Source organism: Photinus pyralis, unplaced genomic scaffold (genome assembly GCF_008802855.1).
Source record: "Photinus pyralis isolate 1611_PpyrPB1 unplaced genomic scaffold, Ppyr1.3 Ppyr1.4_LG6, whole genome shotgun sequence".
Lineage (NCBI taxonomy): Eukaryota > Metazoa > Arthropoda > Insecta > Coleoptera > Lampyridae > Photinus > Photinus pyralis.
In genome coordinates this window covers 41,483,986-41,495,221 of record NW_022170663.1, presented here as the reverse complement: position 1 = coordinate 41,495,221, position 11,236 = coordinate 41,483,986, and the positions used below count along the sequence as shown (strand labels likewise).

Below are 11,236 nucleotides of genomic sequence, written 5' to 3'. Positions count from 1 at the left end.
GCCTAGTAGGTACACTTCTTCATCGGTATCCAAATATAAATTTTCTAGCGTTTAACGCTTCAAAGGATTCGCGATCTCTACCTACTTTTACACAAAAGTGCGCGGCTTTTAATTATCCTTCCTCCTCCACTAATCCAAAATACCAGCAGAATTAATAATCCGCGACGTACTTACACGATATCATATAAAAGTACATTAAGTGACGTCAAGAGTAATATTTGAAAAATATGTTATTATTATCACTTGATGCCGGTCACTGTCTTTGGCCTCCCTGATAGCGCCCACCGTGAAGAAAATACCTGTTGGTGACGTCACCAGGTGAAGTTAAGTGCAGTATACGGCAAACAACGTACGGACAACAAGCGAGAATGGTCGCAAAAACGCGAGTTAGAATTTGCAGTGAATAAAACATTATAAGTACCTAATAAAAATGAATGCTACCTAAGTGTTAACAATTGGTTTAAATTTGAAAGTGATTTTGGAGCGACGAAATGGACGAGGTACATAGCTAGATTACTAGTTAATTAAATAACGTCGGCACATAGCCATTTTTTTCCTAAACAATTGTATACATCAGAACGAATTAATGCAAAAAAGTGCGTGGGAATATAGTTTTTGTATAATTCCCAAAATATTGTTGCACTGGTCTTCAGAAACGAAAATTTCACTTCGGTACTGGTATTACCCAATAAATTCTAGTAATTATTTAATTAAGTAAAAGTGTTTGCACCCACTTCGTGCTTAAACGCAATTAATTAGTTCTTAATTTTGAAAATTTTTGATCTACACGTTTAAGTAACTTCTGTTTGCATCTGACCTCTACTGGTAACGGAAGTGAGCGATTATTTTAGTTTTTACAGTATTAAGTACTTACAGTGTTAATAGCACCCTTCACGCCTTTGCGTGCGTACTTTGTTACAGAAGGTGCGAAATGGGCGCGAGTAATAAATTGAAGATTTCACGCACATTAAAAAAAACCGCTGATTTTGCGAGAGAGATTAATGATTATACTGGATTATACTCTTTTCTTTCTATTATTAAAAAGAACACAAGGAATCTAGTAGGTCATCTCGTGTTTATAACCAAAATCCTTTGTCTATAATTTTTTGCCCCCGCCGGTCAAATTTCATTCGTTTTCTAAGAAGCTTCAATAGGTAATATATGTTTTCGTTGCAAAGCTGTTAGGCACAAGTACCTATACATGTTTTCCCAAAATCGTCATGAAACCTTAATTTTCATGCCCACTTTAGGCCAAGAAACTTAATGTGCTTTATACTGTAGTAATAATGTTTAATGGCACCTACCATCACTGAGTTCCATATGAAAATTGAAATTTTATATTAAAAAAGACGATTTCGAGAAAAGTGTAATTCAAAACTCGTCAGTAAAATCTCGAAAATTAAAGTCCTCGGTCCCGAAGGAGCCTCGAACTTCCATATTTTCTCGTCAGTAATTTGTCATTTTACTGACTTTTATGTAAATAACAATCCAGCTATTTAAGAGAAAAATTGGGTAATAAAAGGTACCAAAAGATTATTTTTTTTCAAAACAAATCAGTGGTCGGAAACAGGGCCGGATTTACCATGGGGCAAAGTGGGTCCGGGCCCATAGCGGCAAATTTTTAGGGACAACAAAAAAAAACAAATTTGGGAAATAATTTTACAGTAAGTACCACTATTGTGGAAAAATAACGTAACCTCTTAAGAAATTTAAGTTGGAAAGTTACGCACACTCTTACCAACTTAAAAGTAATCATGAAATATGGAGTAACATAACCTCACATTTCGACGAAATTATGTGAACTTTGTTTAAGATTGTGGAACATTTAGGGCTTCTCCCGCAATTTTTTTTGTTGAAAACGCTTAATTAAGGTGCCCTCTAGCACATTTTTATCAATTTCACGATCTCGTGCCTGGAGGGCTTAATAACGTCACGTAACCGTGAGATTTTTTTGCATTCTCAGAAACACGATTCAGTGGTTACATTTTGGTATATTGGCTTTCATTGTTTAAACTGTAAAATAAACTTGGAATACGTTAATTGAAATTAAAATCTTTTATTATTTTGGAAAACGGCTTCTGAATTTCACATTGTTTCACTATTATTACGTAAAACGTATATTCTTAAAAGTAAAATTAGATATAGCCCCATGATCACCTACTTGTTGATGTAATGATGCGGAAATATTAATAAAAATCGAGTAAATTTCTTTAAAAACTAAAGAGTTATTTGTTTGTAGTATTGTAGTTAAAACAGCAGATATGATATTATACTTTGTTTCAATACCACTTTATAATTCTCATAATTAATAGGTATAAAAAATGTTTTTACTATTAATTAAATCAATCTGAGCAAATTAGAAGATTTAAAATATTGATGCAATTCATTCAACGTCTATAAATAAACATGTATATCTCGTGATTACATCCAAATCTAATTAATTATTTAATTTTTTTTTTATTTGTAAGTACTCCAACACCCGGTACATTTTTCCATTCAAAAACAAATTTACACGCTTCCGGAGGCTACATAAAATTTTAACCCACACAAAAGAATGGTATCAATGAATTTAAATTACAACTTCACAGTTAATGAGAAAAGATCACGATTATCATTCATAAAAAATATACAAATCTGTTCACAGAATAATCTCCCGTAGGTCAATCTCTTTAGGAATTTACTTCAAGCATAATTTTTTTTATACAAAACCCCCAAAACAATCGACTCCTATTTTACACAACCAATTCAAATAACTTACTTTATCGATGAGTCGAACTCCAGTTGAGCGTTGATTTTCTCCCTTTGAAAGGTAGCCGAAATTCAAAAAAATTGGATAGTGGAACGTCTTGTACAATACAATTAGACCGATATTAATATCGCCTGGTAAATTGAACTGCTCGTTGAAAGTTTTAATTTTGAAGGGCGGTTAACTACTCCCACTACTCCAGATCAAGAACAAACTGATGGGGTTGAGGTTTCTCGACGTTTAATAGTTGAACTTTTGTTTATTTATTGGAGTAATTTACCAATGTTCCGCATTATGGAAATGTACAAAAACTACCCTTTAACTAATGGTTAGTCAGCAACAATGAGAATTTATTTAAACTTTTTACAGCTTACCGTTTTTTTTGAGAATCTAATATTACCTCGTATGTAAAAGAGTTTTCCGAGACTGGGTTTTTCTTGCGGGCGATTTTGTCACAAAAGAAAAAGGAACTTTCGAAGTGCAGTTATTCCAGGAGCTAATTTTCTTAAGGAAAATCTTTTGAAGTCGACCTGTTGTGGACAAGAATTTTTCTTACAGTAAGGTCCTAGTAGGCCAGTATTTCAACGGGGACAGTGAAGAATCGAAACTATATTAGGCGCTTTCTCCACAGTATAAACGGTTAACCGAATCATACTAGGAAAACATTAGATAATTAAATCTCCTCTCTCGCGAATACATAAATAAATTATTATTAAAATAATATAAAGCCAATTACTAACGGTACATATAAAACAATATCTTTTGGAGCAAGTTGGTGTGTCGCCTGACGATTTGCATTAATTTCATTAGAAAAGAGCAACATTAATTGCTGGAGCAGTTATTCTCATCTTTGACCCCTCCAATATAGGTTTTATTTTATATTTTATTTGTCATTATTTTTTAATGAGCGGGATTTCAGCCATGGCTGCTCTACCAACCCAAACCACTATACATTTACATCCACGTCTGAACCCGGATTCGAGTCGGAGACCCTCAGTACGGCATGAGATTGCACCCCAGAAGAAGAGACCTTCCATTACAATAATATCAAGGGTAGAACTTGCGTCACCCCCCTCCCCCTTAAATTTCAAAAGTTCATTTGGTTTAGTGGTCGTTACATGTACAAGCGTTTATTTTCCAAAACAGCATCTCGGGAAATAATTCATGGGGGGGGGGGGGTCCACCTAACACCTCTGACACACCTTCATGATGTACCTAGGCTACCTATAGCAAGAAATTTTAGGACTCACGCATGTCCGTAGTAAATAGTAGGCCAGGGCGAACAAAACACAAAAAATGGCCCATATGAATAAAAGGAAGCATATGCTTATACTTGCAAAATTCAAAGGAAATACTCGTAAGTGCCCCTTCACACTGGGCAGCTGTGCATTGCGTCCCGTCCCATGGCTAATCAGCGCTGCTAAGTCGCCCAGTGTGAGGGGGCACTTATACGAGTATTTACTTTGAATTTTTGAATTATTTTTATTCATATGGGCCAATAGGTGCCCTATTTTTCTTTTATTAAATAATGCTTTAACAATAATAGATACTAAAATCATTATTCTTATAGATCTCGGTGGTAATTCAGGATAGAAGCAATTTCACTGACAGCACATGGTGGTTACAACTTCTGGAACCCGATGGAGCGCCGCCAATACCTCTAGACAGTACCGAAGGTGGACTGTGGTCGGGGAATTTCGTGCCGCCGCCACCGAGACCCGTCTATTTAGAGGAAGGTGTCAGTACCGACGGCTTAACCACTTGCGACCTATGCTCTTGGGCTTGGAAAAACACCAGAAGTCTTGCAACCGACAATATAACGTTAGGTGAGTTACTTTAGTCTCATAAAAATTAAAATGTGAACTAATTCTTATAGAATTACAGGTGCCGCAACAAAAGTGGAATGGGTCGTTACGTTAGTCGTAGTTTCTTTAATATCTGCGGTTGTTGGAGCAGCTGTAATGGTTACAGTGTTGTATTGTCGAAGGTGCGTTATTTTGCGAAAGTAAATTCTAGATTTGCTAATGATTTTTGTTTCAGCAGAATTAAAAATACAGTCGCAAACGGTAAGTACAGGTTAACTATAGAGCGTTATGTTTATTTTTGTATTACCTACCAAAAACCATCCAATTTGGGATTATGTAATTCTTTAAAAATTGTCTTTAACTGAAGCAAGAACACAAACACCAAAAACCAACTTCTGAAACTTCACTTCTCTAATTGAAGTTCAATCTCGATTTAGACGACACTGATGGGATGGGTTCGTTGTAATTACTGCAGATGTGAAATTGGCTCTTTGATTATGGAAAAACTCACTCAAAGCACTCACTAACTTTATTCTAAAACGTTCAAATACGCTAAATTGCCAATCCCCAAAATAACAAACGGCTACCAAAAAGCAACGATTGACGTCCGCCAAAAAACAAGCCACGATTAATGTTCGCCTCTGCTATTTAAAACAAGTTCCCTTCCTTTTGAACTTTACGCCTCTCCTCTACTTTAATTTGCGCTTTCGATAAACTCACACCTGTGTTGCTTCGCCGATAATATGTGCTTATCTTGATGTTTGTTTAGCTTACGCAGCGATAAAACTTCTTATCGTAACGGCCAGATTTAAATGAGATAACATTAACAAAAACATTTCACGCAATCATTTCCAGATGTTCCCTATCCCTATTTGATTTAAAAGGAACGCAGACATAGTAGTTTTTGTTCAAAATTCTCATCTCTCGAGAGATACGATGTCCGCTAAATGGAGGCAAAGTTGTGTGTTTGGTACCGAATCTGATGCTGCTTGCTTTTTGGTGACTTTCTGTTTTGAAAACAAATGACACTTTATCATTGCAACTTTCACGATCCTACAAATGGGCATAATTAGGGATCCCCAGTTGGCGCTGGAATGTTGACTTGCCCCATACCTACAGTTATTGGCAACTCCTGGGAACTAATACAAACAGCGCCCTCTAACTTTCATGTCAGACATTATGCGCCACTTTCACATTTTTGTTGCATTCGTCTAGGCCTGGGTGGCACGAATGGGGCACACATCCAAAATCTAAATTATATAATGCAGGAAGAATCAAGCCCTTAGAGCAATTCTCCGCAATATTGCATCTTCCTCTGATATTCCATTTTCGATATATTCACACTCTCGTCTAGACGTTCCAACCGCCTTTTGAGGGAACCTTCTTCCCGCACTTCGTTTTCGAGTTACGTCTCATCCAGACGATTCATTTTGCTTTTCCTAGTACTCTCCTCCGACCTACCATTTTCGGGGCATTTACTCTTACAGCTACGATACTTATCGCCAATGGATATATCCTCCAGGCGACCCAATCGCTTTTTGTGAATGAGTGGGAATTATAACCAATCACGATACAAGGGGTAGAGAAAGCGGACTCTAGTTGGTAGAAATTAATTCCTTTTGTTGAGTTCATTCAGGTACTATAAAGGATAAAACCAATCCTCCTCCCTATTGGTAAGGGAGAAGATGGGTCCCTTTCGCCGAGGGCTTTAATTAGAATACCATTAATGATAAAACTAATTTTATAACACCTCGAAAAGGAGTCATGCGGAGTAAAGTGCTTTCTAAAAATCATTTCCTTTCCATGAAACCCATGAAGTACAGAAGGTGCCCCCCCCCCATCTTCACAAGTTTTACTTGGCACCTACTGATGCATGCATATGCAAATTTTGGGACAATTTGGTCGTCGAATGTAAAACTTATACACGTTTTACTTTTAGAAACAATTATCTACCTCAGGAAATAATTCAGACCCAGTCCCTCTAAGACAGCACAATTTAAAGTCTAAATGTATGCTACCTATTGCAAAAAAATTGTCCGGAAGGACAAACGGGCGGACAGTGTTTTTTAATGTAAAAAAATGCGCTAAAAATGAAATTTATCATGCACGCAAAGCTTGGTTCCGCGGATTTTGGTACAAAAACACATCAAACATATCTACGGTTCAATAGACCTAGACCTCAAATTTGTAATGGTACTAGGGGTCTATCAAGCCGACACTGAAAACGTTGACTTACCCTATACTTACCGTTGGCAACTCTGGGAAAAAACTACAAACAGAGCCACCTACCTTTCAAGTCGAAACGATGGACGTGGCTTCTATACCAGGCTATACCAGGGAAACCTTCTACGGGACAAAAACCCCGCCATAGGCCACATAAATACAATCACCTACAGCTATAAAATGCAAGAGAAAATACACGTAAATAAAACATCTCAAATTGTATGATGATAAAAATCAGATAATCAAATCAAATGCAATTAAACAAGTTCATAAAAACAAAATACACAAAATATCATAAATGCAGTGGAAAACCTGATAAATAAATTCAGTACAAAATCACATCAAAATACCTGTACGATCAATTGAGCTAACACAACTTGCTAAAACAATAAATTGCATGTACATAGGAAACATGTAAATGGTGTGGCTCTACTCCAGCCTTCAGTTAACATAAATTAATTTAACACGAAAAGTACATGTGAGAATGCCAATAGCAATAGTATTTGTATGAAAATCGATTATCGCTCAAGCAGAACATATTTTAAATAGAGGAAATTTTAATGAGAGAGCCCTTAAATATTTCGCATTGCTAAGATGCTAAGAACTGCAATCCGCACGATACGAGTAGGCAACAGATACAGCGAAAGATCGAACTGTATTAGGTACTTTCCTCACGGAATAGTTACGAATCAATCGAACAGAGCAACATCGCACTGATAATCAACTCCTCGTGAATACAGAAATAAATACCTAATAAAACAAAAACAAGGGTATAATCACCTGTATAGTATAACAAACACGATTCATCTAACGGTACTCAAAATAAAGGCATGGAGTACGCCGTGTTTAAAATCAGCAAAATGTAAATAATATCAAATTGTGGCAAGAAATTCAATGATTAATAGTTAGTACAAAAAAGAAGAAAATGGTTACTACCTGTAATTACACCTTCAAAACACAACAAACTAAAAAATCAAGAAGAAAAAGCCCAGGAAAGCGCGATGCCCTCCATCGACTCCGGCGCCATCTTCTCCGGTTCTGCCACGCTCTTTTTTCCCCTAGCTTCGTTATGAAAATCCCCAAATCTTCGACATCTGCGTAGAACGGTCGATTGGTTATTTTGTTTCGGATGTAAAGGTGTGTTGCCTAACCATAAGAGTGGATTATCAAATTGTATGTACCTAAAGAACATCAAATGAGCATGGCTTTATTCCGGCGTGGTCCACCATTAAAGTGTACATGAGAATGCTATTCAAGCCAAAGTAAACCGTCACACATACAAACCCGCATATTAGTCAGAAGTTAATTGGACCCCCCCCCCCCTGTATTATTGATTTTATATACGCACCGTCCGGCAGCGAGCACGAGATGAAAATGAAACATATACAGCGAACTGCATTAGCTTTTTTCGCCATAGAAATAAATGGTTAATCAAAACATACAGGGCAACATCATACTGATAATCAACTCACGCGATAATAGTGCGCATCCAAGCCAAGCAAGCCTAAACATGACTCATCTAACGGCGAAAATAAGGGAATGGCAGCACACGCCAATCAGACCTAAAGCAAAATTGAAATAGTTGTATAAATTAGGATATGAAATTTAAAAATGGATAGACTAGACCGTTATGGCACACATTCAATCACTATTAAACTGAATTCGCATTCTGAAATAGTTGTGGGGTCAATTTTAGCATGCGCGTGGACGCGTCCTTTAAGTTTACCATTATTTCCCTTTTCTGGTTCCAGTTTAGTAGTATTGCAACAACTATTCGTAATTTAATTTCGTGGGCCTGATTAATTTCTGCCTATCCAGCTTCCGATGAGTAATAAGGTATATTGTTTATATCTCCTCTCTCTTTTTTTTTCTATGTTTTATACTTTTTTTTTCTCTTGTGTGATATTTTGATATTTCTTACACTGCAGTTTATACTAAATTTTTATATTGTTCTGTTACTGGAAATATTTTCTGTTGAACAATAAATACAATTATTATTATTATCTCCTATACTTATGTGATTTTTGTTGCTCGTGTTGCTTTTCCTTTTTTCCGTGTTTCTTAAGTCTTTTTTCTAAATGTTGCTTTCCTGCATTCCATTTATTTTATTTAAATTTAAGTTCTTTTTTATTAATGTTAGCTCTTTTTGTTTTTTCAAGCTCTAATCTGAGATTTTTGTTTTGGTCACTACTTGCCTCAAATTCATCCCTTAATTTCTTCCCATATCCCAGATTGCTTTCACTATTTACTGTGTCTTGCTCTTATCTTATCATTGCTCCCTTTTATATTTACTTGGTCCGACTGCGTTTTTTATTGTACTTATTTTCTGACATTTCCATGACAACACTGTTCTCCATATCACCTATCTAGTTGTCTTTAAAAAATTGGAGGAGTTCATGGGTTTGATTGAGTAATGTACTGTAGTGTACTTAACCCCCAGGTTCTACGCTAACTTCACACTACAAGAACACGGAAATAAAATAAACCCGGCAACGTTTTAAAAAATGGCCACCCGAATGACTATTCCCTCTAAAACTAAACAAGTACCCGCTTAAATTTGAAAAGTGGCATGTGATAAAACATCTAAGGCAGGGCTTCCTTACATTAGTTGTAGACAACGCTTTGACCTGAAGCACAGTAGGGAAGGAATTTTAAATAAAACACTGAAATTGTGAGAAGTTTGTTTAATAATGATCTTAATTATTATGATTGTGAAAACCCGGAAATTTAGTTGATGTACATTAATATAAACAAAACAAACAAAGCCAAAAGGTGTCGTACTCTCGCAAGTCACTGCCAAGGATAAAAAGAGTACGACGTAAGAAAAACCTTGCAGTTTGATTAAAACAGTCCAAAAGTTAATTAACAAAATATTTTGTAAAAGTTTAAGCAGTAGTTAACAAAGATAGTAAATGCATATACACAAGGATGGTTACACTCAAGGTTAAAAGCAAGTTTTTGGGGACAATGGGTCAGGTAGAAGCAGGTACCAAGATTCTGAGAAAGGGTTAAAAGTACAGGATGTGACTCATCTTTGGTGCAATAAAGTCCTTTTGTTGAAAGCAAGATGGAAAACTACATGGCCTTGTAGGCAAATTTGACTAAAAACAAAATATGTGGAAATTATTGAATCGCCACTCATTTATCACACATAGATTCTAAACTGAAGAGCTTTGATTAGCGTAATCTCGCTCCTGCAAGATGGGTAGTCCGCCCCTGGTTTCGGGGTTTCGAACCTACAGTTGGATGTCGAAGACAGTGCACGGAATTAGGTGCCCTAACACATAAATATAGACTACAGTTTCTTTTTCCACCTTCCCGAGACTGCTTCATTCACGGAGAAAATTGTTAGTAACATACAACAAGTCAGTACATACATCAAACGAATCAGCAATTTCCACATAAGTATTAAAATAAAATGAAAACTTATATGAATGTAACTTCAAGGACAAGACCAAGTAATCAACATCAATAAACATAAATTAAGCAAACATTACACCAAAAATGTAAACAATTAAAAACAATAGCATAACGGTATCACACATATGATTGCATTGCGGTTAAACAAAGTAAATTTCAAAAACAGAGATTCAAACACACAACAAATATAAAATGCGGCATACAAAACACAAATACGATATAAAGAAATGCAAAAATTACTACCTGCATTAAATAACACAAAATAACAACAAACATTTATGGAGCGAAACGTTCACTACCTCCATTCAAGACCAGATGCCAAACGTAACTCCCGTTCGTGCTTTCTAGGTGGCGCAGGCAACTTTTTTCCCACCTAGAAATTGCATGGTTGCCAACTCTCAAAAATGTATGTATCGTCGTAAGCTGTATATACAGGGTGGAACCTTTCAGTACGTTTACTCATTTGCAGCATTCATTCAAATCTCTCAATTTCAGATGATGGCAGCGGAGTTCAAAGGCCCCCCATAGCAACACCAGACGACAAAGTGATATCACTTACACATTCAAATTTAAACAGCCAATCAAAAGGAATATGGTCTTGTATATTTAGAAACGTCACAAGTACAACACAATTAGACGCACCTCCGGCTTCATCCACCGAAAACCACTACACTCACATGGATGAAGCGTATAATTCGACAGACGAAGCGCTTTACGCCGAACTGGACCGATACAGCACCAACAGCCCTGCCTACCAAAATACAGGTTACACAGATCCGGACGTTCCGTCGTCCAGTGCACCGAGCAGCGCTTATTATTCCGATCTCTCTGTAAACACAGTGAACGATCGTACTTACGAAATTGTCGGATTGGCTACCACAACCGACTGGGAAATAAATGACCCACAACGGAAATCGGCGGTAAAACTTAGTTCTATAAGTGAAACCGTTACTGTTCCTTCAGATTATGTGTAAATTTGTTATTTGTTATAAAAATTGTTCTCTATAGCCTTAGGTGACCCTTACGGTGGTGTAATTAATGT

The 11,236-nt window shown here is 36.5% G+C and overlaps 1 protein-coding gene across 2 annotated transcripts; it reads left to right on the top strand.

Annotated features, from left to right (window-relative positions):
* The first annotated feature begins 228 nt into the window (after positions 1-228).
* Positions 229-11,192, top strand: LOC116174733. 2 transcript variants are annotated; one of them, XM_031492705.1, is made up of 5 exons: positions 229-500; positions 4,317-4,572; positions 4,631-4,733; positions 4,790-4,812; positions 10,690-11,192. In XM_031492705.1, the coding sequence occupies exons 1-5, from the start codon at positions 492-494 to the stop codon at positions 11,166-11,168; spliced, it is 870 nt and encodes a 289-aa protein (XP_031348565.1). In that variant the 5' UTR covers positions 229-491; the 3' UTR covers positions 11,169-11,192. The 2 variants fall into 2 exon arrangements, with proteins under 2 accessions (XP_031348565.1, XP_031348566.1); XM_031492706.1 differs by having other exon boundaries at positions 4,623-4,733.
* The last annotated feature ends 44 nt before the right edge of the window (positions 11,193-11,236 follow it).